Below are 12,513 nucleotides of genomic sequence, written 5' to 3'. Positions count from 1 at the left end.
GCCTGCTTGGGGGGAGCCGGAAGCACTTGAAGGCGGATGTGGGTTGAGCTCTGACCCTCTGGTTCCTGCAGCGGACTCTGCCTTCCCATCCCTCACTCTAAGCCCAGGGTCATTGCTGGGGAATCTTGGGGGTGGGGAGGGGGCTCCTTAGAAACCACTCACAACCAGAGACTGACCCCAAAAATGAACTCAAATGACTAAAATCAGGAAAGAAAGTGGGGACACTACCACATTTACAGAAATAGAAAATATCATGAATTGTGTAGGCCAACTCATTAAGTAATCTGGATGAAAGGGACAAACTCCTAGAAACACACAAACTACCAACTGATTCAAGAAGAAATAGAAAGTGTTCATAGACCTATAACAAATAAAGAGATTGAATCAGTAATCAACTCACCTCCTGACAAAGAAAAGCTCAGGGCCAGATGGCTCCACTGGTGAATTCTACTGGAGACTTCAACAAGGATCGACACCAATCCCTTGCAAACTCTTCCAAAAAACAGAAGAGGGACACGTCCCAATTCTTCTATGAGGCCAGTGTCACCTTCATATCAAAGTCAGAGAAAGACATCACAAGAAAACTACAGACCAATATCGTTTATGAATACAGATGCAGAAATCCTCAACAAAATACCTGAACTCAGCAGCACCGAAAGGATTACAATACACCATGACCAAGTGGGATGCAGTCCAGAGACGCAAGAGGGGCTCAAAATGTGAAAACCAAGCCATATAACACATCACGTGAAAAGATGAAGGATGACAACCATTTCCACAGGTGTGGAAAAAGCATTTGACAAATCCATCACTGATAAAGACACTCAGCTATCCGGGGATAGAAGAGAACTTCCTCAAACTGACACGAGGCATCTCGGAAAAGCCCACTGCTAATGTCACACTCAATGGCGAAGGACTGAAATGTCCCCCCCTAAGATCGGGAATGAGACAAGGATGTCTCCTCTCTTCACTTCTGTTCAACGTGGTACTGGAGGACCTACTCGGGACAGCTGGGCACGAAAAGAAAGAAAAGGCACCCGGACTGGAAAAGAAGCAGCAAAACTATCTCTATTCACAGAAGACATGACCTCATGTACAGAAAACCCTAAAGCACACACACGTGCACACACAGAGTCAATGAGTACAGCAAAGCTGCAGATACAAGATACAAAAATCGGTTGTATTTCAATACACTGGCAATGAACAATCCAAAAAATGAAATTAAAACAATTCCATTCACAACAGCGTCAAAAATAAAACACATAGACATAAACGGAAGGAATTGCAAAACTTGTCTATTGAGAACTACAAAATATCGTTGAATGAAGATCTAAATAAATGAAAAGACACCTCATGTTCAGTCACTGTCTTAAAATTAGGATGGCAATGCTCCCCCAAGTTGATCAGCTGGTCCTAATATTCATAGAGAATTGCAAAGGATCCCAAAAAGCTACCTACAAAAATGAATTCAAAACGGGTCAAAGATCTAACATAAGAGCTGGAACTATAAAACCCTTAGAAGGAAACAGGAGAGCCTGGTGACCTGGGATTAAGCAAAGGTTTTTTCAATGACACCAAAAGCACAAGCAACCAATGAAAAGTAGATAACTTGGACTTCATTAAATGTAAAAACTTTAATGCATCAAAGGACACTATCAAGGAAATGGAAAGACAATCCAGAATAGAATTTATTTATAAATTATGAAATACAACTGGCTTCTGATTTTTGAAAAGGGTCTCATGTCCAGAACATGTAAAGAGCTCCCAAAGCGCAACGGCAAACAATCCAAGGACAAACAATACCCTTTTAAAAAAGACAAAAACTTTGAGCAGACACGTCTCCCAAGACAAATAAATGGCCAATGAGCACGTGAAAGGATGTTCGGCAACACTGGGTATCAGGGAAGCACGAACCAAACCAGAATGAGATAGCCTGGCCTGGCACCGAGTTGGCCAGAATCAGACAGACGATATAACAAACGTGGGTGAGGACGCGGAGAAACAGGCACGCCGTGCTGGTGGTGGCGCTGCCGTGAACGGCATGGCTATTGTCGGCAAGTTAGTCGCCACATGACCCAGAAAGTCTGCTCTTAGGCGGACACCCAAGAGACCTAAAAACATAAGTTCACAAACTTGTACATCAATGTTCATAGTGGAATTATTCATAATAGCCCCAAAGAGCAACCACCCGAATGTCCATCAACATGATGCATGGATGAACACGTGGTCTACCCGCACAGTGCACTATCACTCAGCTGTAAAAAGTACCAACACGAGCGAACCTTGAAAACATCGTGCTGAGGAGAGAAGCCAGACAGGAAGGTCACACGCTGTGTGACTCAGGTCCAATGAGGTAACTAGAACAGGCAAGTCCAGAGATGGAAAGCCGATTAGTGGGGGCCAGGAGCTGGGGGTGGGGGGCTGGAGAGCGACTGCTGATGGGGACTTGAGTTTCATTACCTGAGGCAATGGAAAATTCTGGAACTAGATAGTTGTGACAGTGCCACAAGATTTTGCATATACCAAAAACCACTTAATCGTACTTAAAAAAATGTTTAAAATGGTGACCTTTGTTAAGTAACTTCAATCTCCGAACAAAAATTACCCAGGTTGTCTGCAAACTCATGTCCAGGTTCTGGCCTGCTCCTCGCTGGGGAGGGTTCCAAGAGGATGGCGGACCCCCACAGAAGAGACCATGCACTCTGCATGGCCATGCTTGTAGCCTGGGGGCCCACTTGACCCCCGTGGTCACTGAGGAACCAGTGGCTTTTAGCAGAAGCCGACTCCTGCCCCCATAGGCAGCCATGGCCACCTCCAAAAGTCCATCAGAGGTGGGCTCCAGGGGGCGCTACTGCAGGCCCACATTCTGGGGGCTGGGGGGCTTGGTAGATGAGGACCCCTTTTCCTTCTGGTTCCCTCCCCATCGATGGAGTAGGCATAGCCGAGTAGACCGATGGCCTCTGCAGGCCCCGTTTCTTTGAATGTTGTCACTCCCCTTATGGAGAAGTGCGTGCTGGGCTCTGTGCTCTGCCCACTCTGCACAGGGCACAGCTGCATGGTAAGGCAGGACAGGTGTCCCCCTGGCTGTGCCAAGGCCAGGCGGCAGGCAGCAGCAGGCATAGGCAGCTCTGCCTGGCTTCCACCCTGGGCTCCCGAGTGGCTCTGAGCAGGGGAAGGCCTCCTGGGGTGGGGTGTCCTGGAGCACCCTGTGCAGCCCTGCTGTGAGGAGCTGGGGCGCAGTCCCAGGACTGGGAGAGTGAGAGGTCAGGGGACATCTGGGGAGGCAGCATGAGCAAGGTGGGAGGTCAGAGGATGGTCATTCTTGCCTACGGGAATCCCCTTGAAGGCACTGTGGAACATGGCCGAACCTGCTCTCCACGGTGGGCCAGAGTGGAGCCCCGGAAGTACCTGGTGGCCCAGCAGGCCCTCTGCACCCGGCACCAACTGGAATGCCTTGAATAGGGGCTACTGCATCGAGTGGGGCAGCCCTGACCCTGCCTCACGAAGGGGCTGCAGCAGCTCGAGGGGAAGGGGGGCAGCACCACTGGCCTGAACAAGTCTGCCTTGCTTGCGGTCCCCTCTGCTCCACCCAGGGTCCAGGCCCTGGAGAGCTCCCTTCTCATCACGAAGACATAGAAGGGGTCACAGAGGGTGTGCAGACGGCCTGGCCTCCTGGGTTTCCGTCCCAGGCTGCCCATCCCATGGCCAGCTCCCTCCTGGGAGGCAGGGTGAGGACAAGGCCTCCTCTTAGCCAGTTCCAGGCTCCTTAGTGAGCATGGGGGGTAGAGGGGCGAGCTGGTGGTGGAGGGCTGGGGCTGCCGGTACGGCCCACGCTGAGAAGTGGTCAGGACAGGGGCACAGAACTTTTTGCATAGCAGGCCTTTGGGTGGGCAGGCGGGGGAGGGTGCTGTGTTGGCAGGACGGGGGGTGGAGCTCCGCGCCTTTGACCCTGAGGACTGCCTCTCGGTGTCCCCCACCCTCAGGCCCTCTCGGGCTGAGATGTCCTCCCGCACTGCGGCCCAGCTGCGCCAGCAGCAGCAGGCTGGAAGGTGGGCTGGGCAGCCAGGGGCCCAGCCAACAGGGGCCAATGGCAGCTCGGACACTCCTGGGTCTGGGCATAGGCAGCTTAGTGAGACTGCGGGGAGGAGGCTGGTCTAAAAATGCACGGAAAACAAAATCTCCAGTCAGCGGCACGTGTACCAAAAGGAGACGGAGCAGAAGCTGTGGACATATGTACGGCTTGGCTGCCGCTAACCACCAGGGCACCTTCAGAAAAAACGAAAACACCAGCCCCCACGAGCCCACAATTCCCGCCACACTGTTCTGGGCCTGGCACTCCTTGGCACGAGATCCATCTTACGCTGAGGCCGCTCCAGGCCGCTTGACCGTGATCGTGGAGAAGGGGCAGCCACACGGTCCATCGGAACTGTGCCCGCTGTGTCCTCAGTGCCTGGGCGTGCTGTTCAGGGACGGCTGCCCCGATACCTACAGAGGAGCCCCTGGGGTTTGTGCCTGAGGCTGGAGCAGGTGGCAGGTGGCCAGTCTTCAGGGTGCCCAGCTCCAGCCCTGCCCCTTGTCCTACTGCTCCTGGGCGCCTGGGTCTGAGGCTTCTGGATGGGTCCTAGGGCCTTGACTGTGGGTGGGCTCTTCTGAGCCTCCCTGGAGGCATGTCTTTGGTCTCTGTGCTTTCCGGCTCCTGGTAAGGATATGGAGAAGGAGCAGCATCAAGCCCTGGACCCTCAGGGCCTGTGACGGCCTAGGCCAGGTCGGCCTGCGGCAGGTGGCCAGTCCTCACCCCCAGGAGAGCTCTGGGGACCCTGCCACACCTTTCCCCATTCACAAAGCAGCTTAGCCAGGCCTGATGGCCACAGGTAACGCCCCTGGGGAACGGGGGTGGGGGGTGGGAGGTGGGTGGGGGTGGGGCAAGTCCCTGGCTGGGGGTCAGAGGCCAGGCTCTGAACCCAGGTTGCCAACTGAAACCGTCTGCTACTCATCGGTGCTCTGCCTCAGTTTCCCCACCTGCAGAGTGGGTCGCAGTATCTGTGCTGTGGCAGGGTACTGTCAGGATTAAATAACCAGTCACCGATGAGGGTGACTACCCATCTCAGCTTTTCTCACAGGAAATGGGAGGGTAAAAATCTCTGTCCCTGCCACACAGATGAGGAAACTGAGGCTCAGAGATTGTGAATGACACAGCTGGTCATCCAGCCAGATAAGCTGGCCCCTCAGACCCCCCAAGCCCTTTCTGTGGTCCTCACCCCAGCCACCTCACAAATGTGGCCCAAGCAGGTGGGGCTGCCCTGTGGGGGGTGGGCCTTGGGCTTTTCTGGGGTTCCTGCGGGAGATGATGTCTGCTCAGGCCCTCCTCTGGCTGACTCAACCCTCCTGTCCCTTCAAGTAAACTGCGTCCCCCGCCTGGCCCAGGGCATGCTGCAGCAGGGGAGACTGAGTCCACAGACGCAGCTCCAGGCGGGGCTCGCCAAGGACTCCTCACCGACTGCCCAGCCCAGCGCTCACCTCTCCTGCCCCTGTGCGGGGGGCCCGGGGCCTCCCAGGGTCCTGCGGATATAGTCTCGGGAGCGGATGTCGGCCTGGGGAGAGGGGTGGCTCGAGTAAGGGGTGGTGGCTGCGGTCCTGAGCTGGCCCTGGACGAGCCCCACCTGCTGTCACTCCCTCCTGAGAAAGCCCAGGTGACCCAGGCCATCGCAGGCCCAGCCTTCAAGACAAGGAGTGACAGTCCTAGGAGGGTGTAGGGGACGGAATGCCAGGCCTTCTGGTCGGGTCCTCCAAAGGTCTGAGTGAACAGCGTGAGGAGGGGAGTCCTGGGTCCCTCCCAGGTTTCAGCTGCGGTCACTCAGCTTTTCATTGGTTTACAGCTGGGCCTTCCCTGCAGGTTTCGCTTGAGCCAGAGGTCCCTCTGCTTAAACGATCTTACCCGCAGCTCTCCTCGGCCCAGCTTACCTGTCCTCACTTTTGGGTCACTGTTTGTCTCCCCATGTAGTGTCAGCTGTGGCCCTATCCCTAGGGAGATATCTATGAAAAGTTCTGTAAAGTCACTGGAACGATAAGAGATGTGGGCTGCCGGCTGGAGTGAAGGCAGATCCCAGGGGAGGGACATCCCTGGACCTTGCTGCTGGGGTCTGCCACGTGATGACCCCCGTCCGGGGTGCCTGGCCTCAAGGAGGCCCCTGATCCCAGCTCAGATGGGCTTAGCCCCACTTGACTGCATGACGCCACGACATGACAGCTAATTCCCGCAGGCCGCCTCTGCCTCAGGGTGAGCAGCCAAGCAGGCAGGTGGGAAGGCGCCCCGTGAGAGAAGCGAGGCAGTGCCTACCTTCCCCTGCAGTGGCCTGGCCCAATCTGGCCGGGCAGAGCCCAGGCTTGGCACTGGGGGGAGGACAAGCCTTAGAGCAAGCAGCCTCCTCAGTGGCCCGGGGTGGGGGACCTGTGGACACCATGGAGGGGGAGTAGGCACTGACCAGCCCTCTACCCTGCCCAGGACAGAGTCGGGAGGACAGTGTTAACAGAACCCTGAACGCAAGAAAGAAACAGACCAACAGCCAGCCAGGGCTGCTAGATGGGGTCGCACCCCCACTCCCAGAAGTGACAGGGACCGTGGGCTCCCAGGAACAAATGGCTGACATTTCTCCCTTGAGAATGTAGGCCTAGGAATTCGGCAAACTTTTCTCCAGGGCTAGACACACAGTCCCTGCCCGCTTCTGAGGTGCCCAAGGCATCTTAGAGGCTATCCCCTTGTGGTGAGGAGGGGGCCACTGTCTTAGGCAAACTGAGAAGGGAAGGGGACAGAGACCTGCCCCAGTCCCTGGCTCTGAGGGCTTGGGGAAAATTCTACCCCAAGGTCATATAGCTGGGGGGAATGGAGGAGGAAAGGCCTCCTGGAGCCAGGACGCATGTCACAAGCTTGGGAACCCACGCACCTCCGAACCCTGGACAGGGAGAGAGCGAGGCAGAGAGGGGCTTGGCGCTGTGGTCCTGGTCAGTGGACACTTGGCGAGTCGGTCCCCAGAAGCCACCCTGGAGGCCTGGCCCTCAGCAGGGGCTGAGAGCGGCGCTGCGCGGCCTGCTGCTGCCACCTGGAGGCCGCCCGCACATCAGCAGCCAGCGTGGGTCCCAGGCCCAGAGGAAGTGGCCGTGGCTATGCGCAGCAGGGTGACAAGGCTCCCTGGGACCCGTGAGGCAGAGCCAGGGCCCTGGAACCGGCCACTGATGGCCTACCACCTGAGCTGACATCAGCTGAATCTCCCAGTGGCCCTGGTACCAGACGCAGGAAGCTGAGCGGCTGTGGGCAGGAGCGCAGAGGATGCCCCGGGCTGAGCTCCCGGGCCTGCGTCCTCCAGTGCCCTCCTCTCCCAGGAGAGCCCAATGCAGCCCAACCAGACTGTCCCGCAGGCGCGGGCAGACTTGTCCTCGCATCGCCACACTGCACCCTGGACGGCTCGCTGTGGGCACAGGACAAGCGGGCCTGCGCGCTGGCCCACCCACCTGGCGCACGGGCTCCGGGATCCGAAATCTGCAGCAGCTGCGGACGAGACGCACGGCGGCCTCCAGGCTCATCTTGTGGCCCACTGAGACGTAGAGAGGCTTGGTGCTGTGGTCGTGGCTCCTCAGGGCCTGGGACAAAGAAAGTGAGGTCAGGGTCTCAGGTGGCAGGAGGGAGACTGGGGGGACCTGCAGCACTCTTGGGCACCTTCCTGCTGCCTGCTCTGGGACAGGGTGGGTGAGCAAGGACACAAGAGGAAATCAAGGTGTGGGGCACACCCAGGCCGGGCCGAATGGCGGGAAGAGGCGGAGCCTCGGCCGGCGTCTGGTGTACGCGTCTGGGCACACGTGAGTCTACGATGCTCGCCGGCACCCCGCTGACTCACCATGCCCAGGACGGCCCCGGAGCCTCCCGTCAGAGGGAACGTGTCTCCTCCAGCCTGCAGCAGGCGTATCTGGGAAACAGGAAAAGCTCAGAAAAACATCTCTTCTTGGTGGAGGACCTATTCGTCTTTACAACACGAGCAGCTGCTGGGCGAGGCACGCCCGATTCCGTGCACGTGCTGCAGCCCAGGTGAGGCCGAGCGCCGATGGCTGTGCGCACTCGTCCCGTGAGTAGACCTCACGTCCAGGGCACACAGCCCATGGCACTGTGCCACACTGGCCAGGCAAACTCGGCTTTCTCCTCCCTGCTCTAGGGTAGAGAAAGCCAGCGCCTGAAGCGGGGGCAGCAGCCTACCCACCAAGCTAGGCTGGTGGATCCTCTGGCCACTGGGTCCCAACTGAACAGAGACCACTATTTCCTGCAACTTTCTCTGCTGCTAGGAATTTGGGCACATTTGATTCAACCTAATAGACTTTTTTGGGGAGTAGGGACTGGCCCACTTGGTGAGAGGCTGGAGGAACGAGACAGGTGTGCTCTGTCCTCAGAGTCTGCTGTCCAGTGACAGTGCCATCATGTCGCTCGCTGCCTCCCTGTGGAGGGGGACTTAATGATCCCAGTGCCAACCGCTGGTAGGGAAGTTGGGGCAGAGGAGGGAGACGCTGGGACAGGGTGGGGAAGAGCGGAGCTCAGCGCAGGCTCCCAAACGGCCCGGCCAGGCTTGGCCTGAGCACCAGAGGCCGAGCCCCCCACGTGGGCAACTCGGCAGCAGAGAGGCTGCGCGAGGAGCCTGGAGGGCGCCCCGCGAGGTTCCAGCACCCACAGGGAACACACGGGGGACCCAGGGCGGGGATGAGAGCATCGACAGGCAAGGCTACCCCGGAGCTCGGTGTTCTCCGGTGCCTGTCCCTGGGGCTGACCCAGGCTGGCACTGTCTGGGCCGCGCGCCCCATGGGCTGGCTCACCTTCTCCTTGTGTAAGGCGTTGTTCTCTAGCCCATCCACCTGCAGGAGTTTCTTGGCTACCCCGATGCTGGGCAGGTCTGTGTGGACACCGAGGTGGCAGGCCACCCCGAAGCCTACAGGGATGGAGGAGTGATGGGGGTGCGGGGGGTGGGGCACACTGAGCCAAGCAGTCTCGGGATACCATGGGGACTAGGGACAAACTAGAGCCTCAGCAAGTTTCCCCAAGTGGACAGAGGCCTGTCACTGGCCGAGAGCTGCGGCGACAAGACTGCCAGGCCCAGCCTGACCTTGGGCGTGGCCCTGATCTCACGGGTGTCACGCTGGATAGAGGACACCTCTCCCTGAGCACTTAGGTGCCCGCTCAGCACACTCACAGGACCTCACCTCGTCTCTCCTTCCATTTCTAACACCTTCAACCTCCTCTCCCCTTTGTGGCCACCGTCCGGCTTCTGGCTCTATGTCCATCCCTCGCTGCCAACATGCAGTGCCAGGGGGCTCGTCCGAAGGGTGGCCTGCTGGTCCCACACTAGTGTCCATGGTGGCATATGTCCACCCTTTGGTTCTGAACCCATGTCCACCCTTTGGTTCTGGACCCAGCGCAGCAGCTGAGAGGCCTAACACTCCTCCGCCGGACCCCAGGTTCACAGCTGGGGGTGAAGCAGCACATCTCCCTCGGGTCCACCCTGGGCCAGGGCCCCAGCAGTCAGGGTGCAGGTTTCCCAGGGCCCGCGGGGAGGGGGACCCCTGTCTGTTCCCGTCTGGTTTGGACGGGCACCAGCAGAACAGGCCAGCTCAGCTCCAGCCTGTGACTTCTGGGGGTGGTCTGGTCTATATGGGACAACGGCCCCTGAGGTTGGCGAAGACAAGGGCCTAGGGGTAGGCCCTGGGAGCAGGGAGGAATGGGGGTGAAGAGAAGCTGGTGTTCTTTACTGGTGGCCCCGACCAGGAAAGCAGGCCCAAGGAGCTGTCAGGCCAGTCTTGAGCACAGTGTAGGCGACCTGCGAGGGCCTGTCGGAAGCGCCCGCCCTGGACCCCTCTCCCACGGCCCTCCTGGGCCCAGTCTCTCAGGAGCAGGATTACCTCGGGGGTGGAGCACCCCATTCCCATCAACGAGAAGGACCTGGAAGGGTCACAAGGAAAGTCGCAGTCATGGGACTGCCCACCGCCCACCGGCGGGGACATCCTGGAGCAGGGAAGGTGGGGACGCCATGCTGAGGCCAGTTTTCTACAGTCCCACCCCCAACCCTCAGGGCAAAGCGCGGCTTCTCCAGGAAGCTCCTCAGGCCTCTCCCTGCCATGAGTGGCCCTCAGAGGTACCTGCCTGGGGACTCAGGTGGGGCTCCTTCTCCTGCAGCCGCTGTACTGCGTCCACCAGGAAGGGCCCCTCTCGGAAGGCCAGGAAGCCTGGCACGTAGGGGGCCGTCAGGCTAACCATGCGACAGTCCTCGTACAGCACCTATCACCAGGTGGCCAGGTCACCGGGCGGGGCACGGCCTGGGCCGCCAGCCTCCCTGCACCCCTTCACCCAGCAGTCCTTCTGAATGCCAGCTCCCGTCTCCCAGGCCCGCCCCACGTCCCCCTTCTCTGCATTATCTATCTGGGAAGTAGGCACAAGAGAGGACGAGGCGATCGCCTTGCGAATGTGGCTGGAAAGTCACCTTGTCTGCGCCCGGCCCCCCTCGGGCTGCCACCTTCTAAGTCAGAGCCAGAGTGGGCTGTGGGGAGGCCCAAACATGATAAAGTGCCAGCATCATGTTTAGTTTAACGGGGACAAGGACAGCACCGTCTTACATCGGAAGAGGCCTCGGGAGGAAAAGGCCAGGTCTCCAGAGAGGCAGTCGCAAGAAAGGTAGCTTTGGTTCTGTGCAAACCAGTTTGAGACACGTGGAAAAGGGTCAGTGTCACCTCTGGGCTAGAGGGAGAATGGGTGCGCAGGGAGGGGAGGCCCCGAAAGGAAAGCCCTGTATGAACCAGGAGGTGTGGGGACGCAGGCCTGGAGGTCAGGGCCCCCCAAAAGACGGGCCCTGCTGGCGAGCTTTTCCATGCGCAGCTCTGCACAGCCCTCCAGAGGAGTCCTGCACAGCACGGGAACGGTGGCCCTGTGGTACGTGATCACAATGGTAAGGGACCTCCTCAGAGCACAGGGTCGGCAGCCCTTGCCCTGGAGTTTTCATCAGCCGCAATGGCCTGAGGATGTGCGCCCATTCTCCAGACCCCACATGAAACCCCGCACCCGTCAGCGTTGTTTACTAGAGGACATAAGACACGGGTAGGAGAGAGTTAGGTGAAGAATGTTCCAGGAGAGGAAATGCCACTGCAAAGGTCAGGCAGGCAGATACCGCGTGGCATGTCGGAGGGACCTGAAGTCCTCAGAGCGGGGAGTGGGTGGTGGTGAGGACCGAGCCTACAATATCACATTAAGCAAAGACTTTTGTGCCTTGTTAGTGTGTGTAAACTTTATTTACAGTAACGTCACGGAAGTGTTTTAAGTGGACTAGGTAGTGACATGATCACATTTGCTTTTTAAGAAAATCATTCTACCGGCAACATGGAGAAAGGCCTGCCAAGGGCAATTCTGGAGGCCAGAGCCCAGCGAAGATTCTGCTGTCACCTCCAGGAGGGGTGACCGCAGGGAAAAGGCGGCCGAATGCAGACGAGACTGACTCCAGCGACATTTAAGAGGCAGAATGACAAAAACTAAAACACAGAACAGGTGTGTGACTGGACATGAGGGGACTGGAAGACAGTGGTTTCCAGCTTGGGCCTTGTCCCTGCGGGTCAAAGACGGGACCCCAGATGACAGTCGACTTGTGGTAAAGATCATGAGTTCACCCAGACCTAAGTCATGGGGTCTTTAGTTTTTGCTGTCTGTCTTTTCATTTTTCTCAGACTCCTCAGCCTATTGATGGAATCGTACTGGACATTGTCCCCTGGCCCGGAACCCCCGCTTCACGGAGAGCCGGGTGGCCGCTCGCCAGCGTGCCGCGCGTTACCTCGAGCTTAGGGTAGCTGAGCACCACGAGGGAGGCGCAGGCGCTGACGCTGTCGCCCTTCACAAAGGACACATCCAAGCCTCCGACCCTCAGCAGGCCTGAGAAGGCGGGGTCCCGCTGCCACGCCTCCGTGTCCCGGTCCACGACGCGCGCCTTCAGCACGGCTTGCTCCCTGAGGGGACACACACGTCCAGACGCGCCCTGCCGTCTGGCAGCGGCCAGCCACGTTCAGGTTCGGGGCTGGGGGTTCTCTCGAGGCGCCCCCGTCTCCCCCAACCCACTCACTCCCCGCCTCCGCTCCCCGAGACCCGCGACGCGGCGCCGGAAACGCGCGCCGCCGACCCGCCCCCCGCCCCTCCCGCAAGGCCTCTCGCCCGCGCGCTGGGAGCGGGCCGAGGTCCCCGCACCTCGCCCGGGGGCTGCAGGGCCGCGGGGGGGTGGGGGCGCCCCCGGATCGCGCTCGTCTGCCGGCCCCGTTACCGTTTCCAGAGAGACAGGGTTCCCTCCGGTAGCCGCCGCACCGCCTCCCGGGCCATGTCCGGCCCCAGCACCCTTTTCCGGCTGCGTCACTTCCGGCTGCGTCACTTCCGGCGACGCCGTGCGCAGGCGCCGAGCCGCCCTCGTCGCCACAGCGGTGCTCCGTGGGGCGGCCCCGAGTGCGCGTCGCTCC

General features: G+C 58.9%; 1 protein-coding gene across 6 annotated transcripts; it reads right to left on the bottom strand.

Annotated features, from left to right (window-relative positions):
* Positions 1 to 1,664: 1,664 nt before the first annotated feature.
* On the bottom strand, positions 1,665 to 12,504 carry ENDOV (endonuclease V). 6 transcript variants are annotated; one of them, XM_016143304.2, is made up of 9 exons: positions 12,324 to 12,504; positions 11,844 to 12,015; positions 10,172 to 10,306; positions 9,931 to 9,970; positions 8,851 to 8,963; positions 7,890 to 7,958; positions 7,507 to 7,635; positions 5,518 to 5,591; positions 1,665 to 4,696 (listed from the first exon to the last, which is right to left on the bottom strand). In XM_016143304.2, the coding sequence occupies exons 1-9, from the start codon at positions 12,377 to 12,379 to the stop codon at positions 4,579 to 4,581; spliced, it is 906 nt and encodes a 301-aa protein (XP_015998790.1). In that variant the 5' UTR covers positions 12,380 to 12,504; the 3' UTR covers positions 1,665 to 4,578. The 6 variants fall into 6 exon arrangements, with proteins under 6 accessions (XP_015998790.1, XP_036078754.1, XP_036078755.1 ...); XM_036222861.1 differs by lacking the exon at positions 7,890 to 7,958; XM_036222862.1 differs by lacking the exon at positions 10,172 to 10,306.
* Positions 12,505 to 12,513: the final 9 nt, after the last annotated feature.

This window comes from Rousettus aegyptiacus, unplaced genomic scaffold, assembly GCF_014176215.1.
Source record: "Rousettus aegyptiacus isolate mRouAeg1 unplaced genomic scaffold, mRouAeg1.p scaffold_m13_p_6, whole genome shotgun sequence".
Taxonomy (NCBI): Eukaryota; Metazoa; Chordata; class Mammalia; order Chiroptera; family Pteropodidae; genus Rousettus; species Rousettus aegyptiacus.
Note: the sequence above shows the minus strand (reverse complement) of the source record. Positions and strands in the feature narration are given on the sequence as shown.

Bases quoted from the DNA above. Each gene is read 5' to 3' on its own strand.
- ENDOV (XM_016143304.2), bottom strand. From the start codon at position 12,379: ATGGCCCGGGAGGCGGTGCGGCGGCTACCGGAGGGAACCCTGTCTCTC. The intron at 8,964-9,930 runs GTAATCCTGCTC...CCATCCCTGTAG, and splicing joins TGGGGTGCTCCACCCCCGAG to GCTTCGGGGTGGCCTGCCAC. The intron at 7,959-8,850 runs GTGAGCCAGCCC...CCTGTTTCCCAG, and splicing joins ACGCCTTACACAAGGAGAAG to ATACGCCTGCTGCAGGCTGG.